This window comes from Nematostella vectensis, chromosome 13 (genome assembly GCF_932526225.1).
Source record: "Nematostella vectensis chromosome 13, jaNemVect1.1, whole genome shotgun sequence".
Taxonomy (NCBI): domain Eukaryota; kingdom Metazoa; phylum Cnidaria; class Anthozoa; order Actiniaria; family Edwardsiidae; genus Nematostella; species Nematostella vectensis.
This window is the reverse complement of record NC_064046.1, coordinates 8,928,579-8,941,461: the sequence shown is the minus strand read 5'-3', so window position 1 is coordinate 8,941,461 and position 12,883 is coordinate 8,928,579. Positions and strand designations below refer to the sequence as shown.

At 41.3% G+C, this 12,883-nt stretch overlaps 1 protein-coding gene across 1 annotated transcript; it reads left to right on the top strand.

Annotated features, from left to right (window-relative positions):
- The first annotated feature begins 6,382 nt into the window (after window positions 1-6,382).
- On the top strand, window positions 6,383-12,647 carry LOC5518574 (procathepsin L). The gene is made up of 6 exons (XM_001638478.3): window positions 6,383-6,650; window positions 8,843-9,059; window positions 9,830-9,995; window positions 11,172-11,278; window positions 11,697-11,829; window positions 11,964-12,647. Exons 1-6 carry the CDS (start codon window positions 6,486-6,488, stop codon window positions 12,151-12,153), a joined length of 978 nt encoding a protein of 325 aa, XP_001638528.1. The 5' UTR covers window positions 6,383-6,485; the 3' UTR covers window positions 12,154-12,647.
- The last annotated feature ends 236 nt before the right edge of the window (window positions 12,648-12,883 follow it).

Sequence of the window (12,883 nt, the reverse complement as noted above, 5' to 3'; positions counted from 1 at the left end):
CTGCTAAAAACAGCCGCTGTCCAGATTTCGTGGGCACACGTAAAACGAGTGAGAACTAACTGTCCAGAACCATTTGGGATTCGTTTTAATAAAATTGGATCGATTTTATACCAATTTGTCGCTCAAAAAGTTCCAAGGAAGGCCAAAGTTGCCCTAGGTTGCTGGTCCTACCAAAATTTGCTCAAAACGCCAAAAGTTGCTCAAAGGATGCTAAGCAAAATCTACATTTGCCTATTCGAAAGTCGTCAAATGACATAAAAGACACATGTAGCAAGCCCAAGTATACCAAAAAGATAGGAACACCATTTAATGTCATTCTACCGACGAAGGCAGCTGTATCATACAACACACCAAGAAAGCTGCCTTTCAGCAGGTCATTGTTGGGGGCAGAGCCGCTTTGTTAAAAACGCTACCAGGGCTTTGAAAGGCGTGCCAAGAACTATTAGATGAGGAACCAAGGGCTATTAGATGAGGAACCAAGGGCTATTAGATGAGGAACCAAGGGCTATTAGATGCAAGATAGGCTGCCCAGCACGCTGCACTTGCATCAAAGCCAGCTTGAAATGTTCGTATAATGCCTCGTGCACACTAGTGACATAACGACATAACAACATATTCACGCGCACTCTTTTATGCCTAGTGCACACTAGCGACATATCGACATAACGACATGGGCGCGCGCACTCTTATCTTCGACATAACGACATGGACATAACGACACGTAAAAACATGTTTTTTCTTTTATGTCATTATGTCCATGTCGTTATGTCGGGTTAAACATAGTGCGCGCGCTCATGTCGTTATGTTGTTATGTTGCTAGTGTGCACTAGGCATTAAGGCCGACATAACGACATGGACATAATGACATAAAAGAAAAAAACATGTTTTTTTCTCTTTTGTCGTTTTGTTCATGTAAGAGTGCACGCGCCTATGTCATTATGTCGTTATGTTACTAGTGTGCACCAGGTATAACAAGAAAGCTGTAAGATATCTGAACTGCGTTAAACGAAGATTCTCATCGGAGCATGTAATTACGTTAGACCGACGTATATGAACTACACTTGTTTTAGAATAATCTTTTTTTTAAAAGAACGTCCAGCCTGAGATTTTAAAGGTCCTGTGCACCCCTGCCGACATTTTACAGAATTTCTGGCGTAGATTACGAATATCGAGGTCTTTTTGCCCGTTTCGACCTAAAGGTTGACCTTTTGGCGATTGCAATTTTACTTTTGGTTGAATATACGGCGGAAGTAAATATGTTTTAACACTAATTTGATGGTTTTTGAGCTTAAATAAAACGAACTTCTTAAATTTAAGCATCTACGAAAAATGTTTCATCGGAAAATTTGATCTCTTCTTTACATCACAGAAGATCTTTGATAGAAATTTACTCTAACTTTGTTAGATTTTAAGGTTATTTTTTTCGTTCTGCACGACACAAAATGCTGTGTATTTTCCAAGGTTATCCAAGGTCATTTTTGCAAACGCACCGGCTAAACCTCGCACAGCAAAAGAACCTGCTCCTTATAAAACCTATAAAGTAGGATGATATGACTGAAATAAATCAAGATTGCGAAACAGCCGATGACTCATCATAGTCAACATTATGGTATTTTCATTCACGAATCGTTGGTGATTTATTTTCTCCCAAGCTACATTTAACATTAAACATAGTTATGCTATTAAATAGTAACGTTATGACGATATAAACATTGACTTTTAGCTTTTTGGGTAGCATCATAATGCCGGTTGAGATTGCGCCGTAGTTGTTATTTTTGCTTTAAAACCGTTCAATATATCCTATTCGAAAACTAAAACCTTCCCCCCCCCTCCCCCCAAAAGGCGAACAATTGTAACCCTTTCAGAGCAAATATTCTAGTGTTAAAATGGTAGCAGTTGCATCATAGAATTAAGGTCTGTGAATAAAATTGTATTATATTGAGCAAATTGAGCCTATTCACTTTCTTTTCACGAGTGAGACTTGAAATCTTAGCATTTGACTTTGTTTTGACGCAAGACCCCCACCATCCCCCACCATCCCCCATGGTGGGGGATGGTGGGGGTACTCCCTTATATGGGCTATACGGGGACGTGCTGCTGGATCAAGGTATACTTTTAAGCCCTCTCTGTCCTAAACAGGGTATACTTTTAAGCCCTCTCTGTCCTAAACAGGGTATACTTTTAAGCCCTCTCTGTCCTAAACAGGGTATACTTTTAAGCCCTCTCTGTCCTAAACAGGGTATACTTTTAAGCCCTCTCTGTCCTAAACAGGGTATATATTTTATTTCAGGCCTCTCTGTTCTGAACAGGGTATATATTTTATTTCAGGCCTCTCTGTCCTAAACAGGGTATATGTTTTATTTCAGGCCTCTCTGTCCTAAACAGGGTATATATTTTATTTCAGGCCTCTCTGTTCTGAACAGGGTATATATTTTATTTCAGGCCTCTCTGTTCTGAACAGGGTATATATTTTATTTCAGGCCTCTCTGTTCTGAACAGGGTATATATTTTATTTCAGGCCTCTCTGTTCTGAACAGGGTATATATTTTATTTCAGGCCTCTCTGTTCTGAACAGGGTATATATTTTATTTAAGGCCTCTCTGCCCTAAACAGGGTATATATTTTATTTCAGGCCTCTCTGTTCTGAACGGGGTATATATTTTATTTCAGGCCTCTCTGTTCTGAACATTTTATTTAAGCCTCTCAGTGTTCTGAACAGGGTATATATTTTATTTCAGGCCTCTCTGTTTTGAACAGGGTATATATTTTATTTCAGGCCTCTCTGTTCTGAATAGGGTATACATTTTATTTTAGGCCTCTCTGCCCTGAGGGTGTTGTTGTAAATCTAATTCACACTTAACATTTCTTTTTTGTAGGTTTGTAAGGGACAGGTTCTTATTCTTCATCGTTCTCAAACTTTTCGGACGATGACTGTTTTGCTGTGAGAGTTTCTACTAGGCAAGTTGGCTGAATGACCTTGACTGAATGACCTTTGGGTGAATGAGCTTTGGAAAAACACAGCTTGTGAAAAAGTGACTTAAACTTATATTTATTTCAAACTACAACTGCAATAAAAGTTGTGTCTTTTGAAGAAGCGAGGAAAATTTCCGATGTAAATACATTCTTTGTCTTTCATTTTGGTCGTCTAGTGGAAAAAAATTATCAAAATGTGCAAGTTTATTTCTTATTTATTTAACTTTTTTGGAAAAAGCTTATTTACTTCCAGTTTAAATTGGCGGTCAAATCAATATTCATTATTCATCAGAAATTAAAGCCGATCTGAGCTTGGCTCTAGCCTGTCTTGTAAGGGGTATTAAAAACTATCACAATGCAAAAATTGGTAAAATTGGTTTAGCAAAAAGTGGGACTAATAATTTGATGTTTTTATTCGATCTGAAATGCATTACAATTGTCGATTTAGATTTCCTATTTGCCGCTATCATAATACTGATTATCTAAAGTACATCAATGATTTGACTTACCTATGTTGGGGTATATAGGCGCGTTCCCAGCATTGACTGAGGGGGATTCGCAGTCATAGGAATTATATAGAAAAAGATAGTAATTTACGGAGAAATGACCCACTTTTGGGTGCGCACGCCGGCCAAGGAGGGGGGGGAGCGCACCCTTCGCCCCCCCCCCCCCCCCCCCCCGCGCGCGGTATAGCTCTCTAGTATTTCCAGGTTAGCATTAAATAAATTTTAATAACTGCTTGTCCCTGTTAGATCTCGTTTTCAATACCTTGTTAGTATCGTTATCTGCTAGGTGATTATAAGCGGTTTTATAAAAGTCAATCAATGTCTATCAATGATTACTCAGCATCTCTTGTCAAAACACAAACCATCTTATTTTGTTTGAACAAAATTCCGCAGTCGTGGCTCCTACAAGGTCCTACAAGGTAACCAGACCTACAAGGTAACCAGCCAAGCAGGTTAAAAGCACGCTTTTACGATAAATTAATCCTTTTAGTCGGCTTTCTCCTCTTTGAGATCTACAACAAAGGCCATTGTGTAGTGTGTGCATTATTAAGTTTCCCAAGATTAGTCAAATGTGTGGAGAATAGAACTTGTCAAAAGCTTTATAGAGGCACTTGATAGAAATACCACCCAAAATACCGTCTTCTGGAGTTTAGAGAACAAAGCATCAAAAACGTAAAGAAAAATAAATATAGTTTGTTTACATATAAAGAAAGATGCCCGATGCTAAAACATCGTTATGATCTGACCGTGTATAGAGTAAAGTTTGTTTTTCTTGAGCGCGTGCTATGTAACTGGTGGTAAAAAGACATGTCAATCATGTGTCTAATTGGACACCTTTCCATTTGTGCAAATCACCTAGAAATATAAAAAATAAGAAAATACTCATATTCTGCTAGTGAAAATGAAATGGAAGAAAATAGAAAGCCTGAATATAGTTTTAATCAGCAGTTTTCTAGTGTGGCTGATGACACTTCTTTATAGCATTGGCTAAAAAGATGTCAGATGTTCTGGTTTAAGTCTTTTTTCTTTTTCTACTTTTTACCCGAAACTTCTTTCTTGTGGCGTGCTTTCTATCTCTCTAAACAGGTAAACTATTTAAAGTCAAAACAATTATGGGAATCACAATTAACGCATTAAAGTCCCCAAAAATATCTCTCGTGTTTTGTGATCTCTCTTATCAGTTATATTTCCTTTATCCCCTAAATGGTGGCATTTCGCATCCAACAGAAATTGTAATACAACTGTTATATTTGGGGGAGAAGCAATTTGAAAGTAGAAATAGACTTTTCCAGCGCCCCTTGATGTTCAAGACTTGGGATTGCCATGTCTGAAAGAGACAATGTTTTTATTAGAATCAGTAGGATACTGGACGTATGCCCTTGATTTTGAAGTTTGTCAATATACTTGACTCCCCAAGAGTGAAAAGTTTGGTGGCCAAAGCCTTATTAATGAAATGCTATGATAGGAAATCTTTTGCAATGAGATACGCTCCATGTGTAAATTGTTTTTTTTTTGTCTTCGTGAAATCTGAATCTCATTTTATCAAGGTGCCGTTTGTTTTGTTTTGTATAAAATTTATCTCAAATGGAAATAACAAACAGCTATACAAAAATATAACTCTTATTTTAATTCGTTTAAAAAGAAACTCTCGCAAGTTTAAACAATACATATATTAAGAATATATTCATTCGAGAAAGAGAATCGAAACCTGTTGTATCGGCCACGCCTTATCGGAGAGCTCGTTGTTATAGGGGCTTTTCCAAATATTCTTGTACTTATTCTATATGTCTATAGCTTTATAACATTGATCAGTTGATACGAACTGGGCTCGGTAAAAATAAACACATTTGCCGTTTTAAATTGTACCACTGTATCACATTAAATATAACACAAAATAAAATAGTAAAGGATTTAGGCTAGATAGAAACATTTATATTTCGGTATACTATAGGCAAACGTAGGTAAAAGTAAAAAAATATTTCAAATTGAAAAAGCAGTGTGTCTATTAGGATTTTCAACATTATTGAGAATGAAACAGATAATTTAGAGCGGATGGCCTGTTAAATAGCGCGGATTCTAATAGATTCTTTTGTCTAGGTATTAACGGACTCTCCTCTGAACTCTCAAACAGCTCAAATTGGAAAGAAACGACATAGAGACTTCCTGTAAGACTGCAGCTTTTATTATACACAAAAATCCACTAGCAATTCTTTTATTTTTTAAAAACAAAAATACGTTTCTATGCCAATAAACTAAAATAAATTAAAATACGTTGAATTTAAATACGTTTCTATGGCCATAAACTTTAGTATCGAAGAGCTCTGAACTTTGGGGGGCCTGTGGTTTGTCGGCCCTTCGGAATCGTAAAACACTAATGACAATGCCGCATGCGCGAGGATCCATCGCTTTATTCTTCTCTTGCAAGACAAGCAAGACTGGTCCTTTGGGAGCGATACATGTACCGCAGGGTACCCGACCATAAGTAAATCTCCCAAAGTTGACAGTGGTGAAATTGGGATCCCGAACTCCTAGATCCAGATTTTTTCTCTTTCAATGGAAAAACCTTGTTGTCTTACACGGTAGAATTTCTCGTGGTGTACTTTGTGGTTCAAAGTTTTTATCCAGATTCCAATGGAAAACTCGTCTTACTTTGTATAAAATTTCTCTAAGTAATTTAGTGGGTTCCAACTCCTCACCCAGATTCCATCACTCCACTGTCCCCATCAATGGAAAAATTCTCGTTGACTCACTGTTGTTATCAATCATTGTAGCATATAAAGAGGTCCGTAGTCCTTCTACCAGATTCCAATGCTTCCATAACCCCATCAATGGGTCGCGTTGACTTTTCCTTGTAGCATGAGAAACTCGTGACTTGTGTTTACTCTACGGTGTCGTATTCCTCGTAGCATATTTTAGCACTCGTAGCTGGTACGCACATACCGACAGTCCCCGGCAAAGAAACACCTAAAACACTTTCGCTGACAGAACCTCCAATCTGCAAGCAAGATGAAAGCGTTTTTAGCTTGTCTGCTAGTGGCCGTACTTATAGCACAATGCTTTTCTGAGCTGAGCCAGGACAGACAATGGCACGCATGGAAGGATTTTCACGGAAAGACTTACACAGGCGAAGAAGAGGACCTTCGACGTGCAATCTGGAACGACAACTTAGAGGTTTGTTTGTAAATCTGTGCAAGAAATTAAAAGGGATTTACAGTGGAAACACATCAACTCCGATTTCAAGGGAAACGATAAACTGTTCGAGTTTGCTGGGAAATCGAGTCCGAGTAGAAATGTCTAAAAATTAGTGTCTATGAAACTTGAAGACTGTTCGAGTAGTCTGAGTAGAAATGACACTCTAGGAAACTTGGAGCAAGTTCGAAGTTAGTGAGAAGCTCGAGTTATTCGAGTTTAAAATGTACTCTAGTAGGGGTTAACTAATCAAGCAGTTTTATCAACCTATTCTTTTTGAGTGGGGAGAATGCTTCACTTCGCTGTCTGTTGTCCTAAAATAAAAACAGATGCAACAGAAATGCTTTGTGCAAAGGTCCGCAAAGTCGGAAACCGCGTATGGAATCAACCAAGTATTTTTGGTTTTCTCTAACATTATTCAATTTTGTTTCTGATAATCAGTTTTTGTGATGGTAAAATACTACTATTCTTTATCTAAATAACTTAATAAAATTATCTCCAACCCCTATCTTTCTGCATCGCTAACTAATCTCGATTTGTGCTAATTTGACCATGTTTTTGGCAAAATCTATGGTGCAATCCAGAACCAATAGCCAGGCGTTCATCTGCATGATACTAGCCTACGTGTAGCAGCTGACTCGCAGAAAAATCCTCTCGTAGCCGGTAGTGTCTACGCAACGGCGGCGATAATCATGTTCTGTGACGCCATTGTAATAAATTTGACTAAGAGGGTAATTGAGAAAATTTACGGACGGTATCTCGCGGATAGCTCCTCGTCTTTCAGCGTTCGAAGTGAACTTGAGCGTTAAGATTTCTGTGTACACAAAACAAGCGTGTACATATACAGGTGTTGCCAGGCTCTTTGGATAGAACTTTGGAAAATAATGCACTAGTCCTTTGAAACCCCCACCCCCATGGTCCCGGGGAAGTGTGGGGTTAATGTTGGGGTTTAGATCACTTTTAAACAAGAATCTGTCCCGAGATGGTGGGGGAATTGACAGTTTTTGACCCCAAGATAACATCACAAAATATACTTTGCAAAAGTCGTGTCAGTTTCTGAGTTGAGACCCTTTTTCTTCTGTAGCAAGCAATTCCATGTATCAGCGTGTGGCAAGCTGCATGGCGAAATGTGCATAAACTGATGCCAGATGGAAATTAATTATTTTCCATTTTTTTTGGTAACTGTTATCTTCATAGTTATTAGTACAAATTCGCTGAAGTGAACTAGCTTGAAAGATAAAGGATTTTTTCAGATGACTTGATGTCGATGTCGGATAGTTGCCTATAGTTTGCATCCCGAGGGGTGGGGCATTTGACTGCAGTTTTGTCCCGAGGGGGTAGGGTTTTTTTTCTGTTGTGTACAGCGTCAAAGTCTAATCCCCCACCCTTCCCCGGGACCATGGGGGTGGGGGTTTTAATTGACTAGTGCATAACTAACAGAACGGAATTGCTTGAAGACTTTCCGTAGCCAGTAGGAAGGCTCACACAACTAGACATCGACATCATCGTTCAGAAAAGCAGAGATGGCCTTCTCTTGTTCTTTGTGTGGTTTCTCTATCCCAAATAACGTTGACACATCTTCTAAGGCTAAACTTAGGACAGATTTATCGCGAATAGGTGGTAGAGCTGTAATCCTGTTTTTTCTCCATATTTGAACCGATAAAATCAAATCTGATCCAATCAAAATATCCAAGAGAAGTTTCTAAGTGAGTGACCAATCAGAGACTATTATAGGTTTCTTTGCTAAAGCCGTGACGTCACGGAACACGATTATCGCCGCCGTTGCGTAGACGCTACGAGATAATATTTTCGCGAGTCAGCGGCTACACGTAGGCTACATGATACCGATGATAAGCCGAGACTCATTCGTAGCCGCATTCGGGTGTTCGGCGGTGGAGAATTTCTTGCCTTCGTAGCATCGAACACAGGCTTCACTTCTTCTATAACTTATCTCTTATCCATTGACTATCAAATGCTTTAGCAGTATAATGCAGCCGTACTCATTGTAGGATGGAAAAAATTCACAGTGATCCAAACCGGATTTAGTTTGCTATTTTCCTTTTTTTTACTAATACTGCGGCATTTTCAAACGAATAGTCCCAGTTTAGCACACAATTCTGCTCATGGCTTACTCGTCCCAGGCTAAGAATACTGATCTTCGTATGTTTTTTTAGATTGTAAAGAAGCACAATGCAGAGAATCACTCATACAAGCTCGACATGAACCATTTCGCGGACTTGACCGTGACCGAGTTCAAGCAGAGATTTATGGGATACCGCGCCGCCTCTAACTCGACTGGCGGTTCGACATTCCTGCCCTTGAGCAATGTACAGCTACCCGCGGAAGTAGACTGGAGGGACAAGGGATTTGTTACAGCCGTCAAAAACCAAGGTTAATAAACGCACACCCTCCCCCCCCCCCCCCTCCCTCCCCGGCCAGCCACACTCTACCCCAGTTCCAAAAGCAGACACTGACAAACCATACCGGGATGAAGACGATCTCCCTTCAGACAGTTTCACAACAGTAAAAACACACCAGACGAGACATCAGAGGACAAATCCAAACCCTCACTAACACCGACCGCTACAGAACAGTGACAGCATTTTCATAACGAAAAAGCTGTTGAATTGTCGGCGAAATAAAAAACACAACCGAATACTAAGTTTGTGATCAGACAATTCACAAACTTGGGAACCGCGCAAAACAATCTTAGATAGCGGAGCGACTCATCACGCACTACAAGTCGACTGTCAAACACTAGTGACGTCACACACTGTAGTCACAAACATTCACTCTGTGTTACCCCCACAGAAAAAAAAATTGAAATGGCTCAGAAGCAGTTCATTGCCATCGCGGCAGACGACTTTTCGTTCGCCAGGAAAGTAAAGTTGCCAGACGTGAGAGCGCTAGCTGTGGTTAGCGTAACAGTGCCGGGTTACCTGTGTAACGACAAAACAGAGGTCGTGTTGTTTCTACATCATTCGGCATTACAATGTTGGCAAGCGTTCGACATCCTCGTGGATGCCGTATTCTTTCCGGACACGCATTCTCTTGACATTAGGGACTGAGTAGAAAACAATAGTGATAGTAATGCAAACAACGGAATGTTTGTTGTCTTGCCACTCCAAAATCTCTAACCCGCCTCTCCCTTCCCCCCTCAGGTCAGTGCGGTTCGTGCTGGGCCTTCAGTTCCACTGGGTCTTTGGAGGGTCAGCATTTCAGGAAAACCGGCAAATTGGTCTCCCTTAGCGAACAGAATCTGGTGGACTGCTCTAAAAAATACGGCAACAACGGCTGCGAGGGGGGCCTTATGGATTATGCCTTTAAGTAAGGATTGATTATGTCAATGAAACATAGCTCTTTAAAGAAAGCCAATCGAGCCGTCATTTTACGCTTTCGCTATTACTCAAATAAGCACCTCCTTTGAATACGCGCCTCGCCTAAGATGAAAAATATGAAAAAGCGCCTTCCCCGAGTTTGCGCCTCGCCTATACGTGTTACACAGTAGAGTTCGATGATGAGGAGGACTGTACGTTAAAAAAGAAAGTAACGAAAAACGACAGTGCTACTTGAATACAATTTTCAATTGAAAGCTTGTTTTGTTATGGCTCAGGCCAAAAGTTTCTTCCTGTAAAAAAACATCCTCGGATACGCAATGCATCATCGAGGTTAGCGTAACGAGGCGCGATAACGAGGCGGCGAAGGGGGGAGGGAGGGGACGGGAGAGATGAGAAAGTAAGGAGAAGATGTCTTTTCACCACTTTCTCTTCTCTTACGCCCCCTATACCCTCCCCCACCGCCTAGCGCCTAGCCTGCGTAGCAAGCGTTTCTGTGGAGTTTCAGCAGGAATATGGATCGAGCGAAGAGTATGGCCGCGAGCAAGCGTTTCTGTGGAGTTTCAGCAGGAATATGGATCGAGCGTAGAGTATGGCCGCGAGCAAGCGTTTCTGTGGAGTTTCAGCAGGAATATGGATCGAGCGTAGAGTATATAGCCTGCGTAGCAAGCGTTTCTGTGGAGTTTCAGCAGGAATATGGATCGAGCGTAGAGTATATAGCCGCGCGAAAATGGGGCGCGCGGCCATACTCGGGGTTTTTTTTATTTCCGTTGAAAATCCACAGAAACGCTTGCTAGGCATGCTATGTGCCGCCAATATTCTCGCGCTTGTGGCCTCGACGCCCTGGATTTCCGAACAAAAAACGTATCTTGAGGTACTAGAGATTTTAAACTCCTCCCACGAGGAATTGCCTTGCCTTGTGACATGAGAAATAAGATAAGCGCACCATCGCTTATTCTTGCAACCACTTTATGTTTGATGGTAATAATCTCCCTTTCTATGCTATGTATAGATACATCAAGGCTAATGATGATAATAATCTCCCTTTCTATGCTATGTATAGATACATCAAGGCTAATGATGATAATAATCTACCTTTCTATGCTATGTATAGATACATCAAGGCTAATGATGATAATAAAAATCTCACGTTCTATGCTATTCATAGGTACATCAAGAATAATGATGGCATTGATACTGAGCAGAGCTACCCGTATACAGCGCGTGACGGCCAATGTCACTTCAAGCCCGGGAGTGTGGGAGCCACTGTTACAGGTACATACACATTTGAGCATTTTGTAAACCAGACCAAGAGGGAGTTCGCCCGAGTTTTGGCCGACAGTTATACTTTGATGGTCATTTGCAGGACCTTTTCTTGCGAGTCATCACGCCCGTAGCCAGAATTTTTAGCATGGGGGGGGGGGGGGGGGGGGGTCCAATTCAGCGGACCATTTTATCTTAGGCAGTTTGCCCTGGCTCGCCGTAGTGCTCAATTTCCCTTCATTAGAGCGGACCTCTTGTGGGGGGGAGGGGGGGCTATTCCCAACCCCCCCCGAATCCCCCTGGTTACGGGACTAGTCATGTCCTAGCCAGGTTCACTGTTAGTAACTATTGATAGTGTAAACCTGTAATTCAGGTTTAGGATCTCTTCTGTAAGTGTCCAAATCATCACGACATTCTATTATTCTTCCAGGTTACACTGACGTCCAAAGAGGGAGCGAGGGAGATCTACAGAGCGCCGTAGCTACTGTTGGTCCCATCTCGGTGGCCATTGACGCAGGCCACAGCTCATTCCAGCTCTACAAGACTGGTGTCTACAGCGAGCCGTAAGTACCCTCCCCCCCCCCCCCCCCTGAGGTTTCAATGTAATTCTCATCTCTCCCTAATCCGGATAACCCATGTATAATGATGAAACACTATCCTTTTCTGAAACACCTGGATAACCCGAACGCTTTCACAGGGATTGTAGCAGCACGCAACTGGATCATGGGGTACTGGCGGTCGGTTATGGAGCCGAGGATGGAAAGGACTATTGGCTAGTGAAGAACTCCTGGGGGGAGGGGTGGGGCATGAATGGGTACATCAAGATGTCCAGGAATAAAGACAACCAATGCGGAATCGCCACACAGGCCAGCTACCCCCTCGTCTGAGCAGCTACTCCGACCAAACTCTGTTTTGTGTTGATAAAATGCAGTAGTGTATTTAGTGCCATAAGTCTGGTATGAAGGAATTCTTATTTGGCTGCGTAAAGCAACTCTCTACATTGGAACTTGGATTTTACGATAACCTCGATTTTACGATAGCGTTTCTTTCTCCCGACGAAAATACAGTTAAATACAGATTACTGTCTTACAGAGACTTACTGTACAGTCTTACACGGAGTACAGCTACAATATTACTATTTTGTAAAAGTTAATAATTAACTCGACCTCGCTACAACGATATTTTCAATGGATTTTCCTTTATATCGTAAAATCGAGGACCTCTTTGCAACGATTCCCCGATTTTACGATACATTTTCTTTCTCCCGAGGCATATCGCAAAATCCAGGTTCCACTATTTCGACCAAACTTTGTTTTTGTTGCTTTAATGTAATAATGTATTTAGTGCTAGCCTGGATATAAAGGACTTCTATGATAAACTAGTCATATGACTTATTGTTTCGTTCTCTTTTGTCTTTGTTTTAGTCGGTTAAGTTCCGGCTAGCGCGTCGGAGTCTGTTCTTGCGGCACGGGGGGCTAGTCGGGTTTGTTTCGGCTAGCGCGTCGGAGTCTGTTTGGGCGACATGGGGTTTCTCGTGCTGGTTTCGGCTAGCGCGTCGGAGTCTGTTTGGGCAACATGAGGTTTGTCGGGCTGGTTTCGGCTACCGCTTCAGAGTCC

What these genes read in the sequence shown, in the direction of transcription:
- LOC5518574 (XM_001638478.3), top strand. Translation starts at nt 6,486, where the DNA reads ATGAAAGCGTTTTTAGCTTGTCTGCTAGTGGCCGTACTTATAGCACAA. An exon ending in TACAGCCGTCAAAAACCAAG is followed by an intron (nt 9,060 to 9,829) that starts GTTAATAAACGC and finishes TTCCCCCCTCAG; the next exon opens with GTCAGTGCGGTTCGTGCTGG. An exon ending in TGTGGGAGCCACTGTTACAG is followed by an intron (nt 11,279 to 11,696) that starts GTACATACACAT and finishes TTATTCTTCCAG; the next exon opens with GTTACACTGACGTCCAAAGA.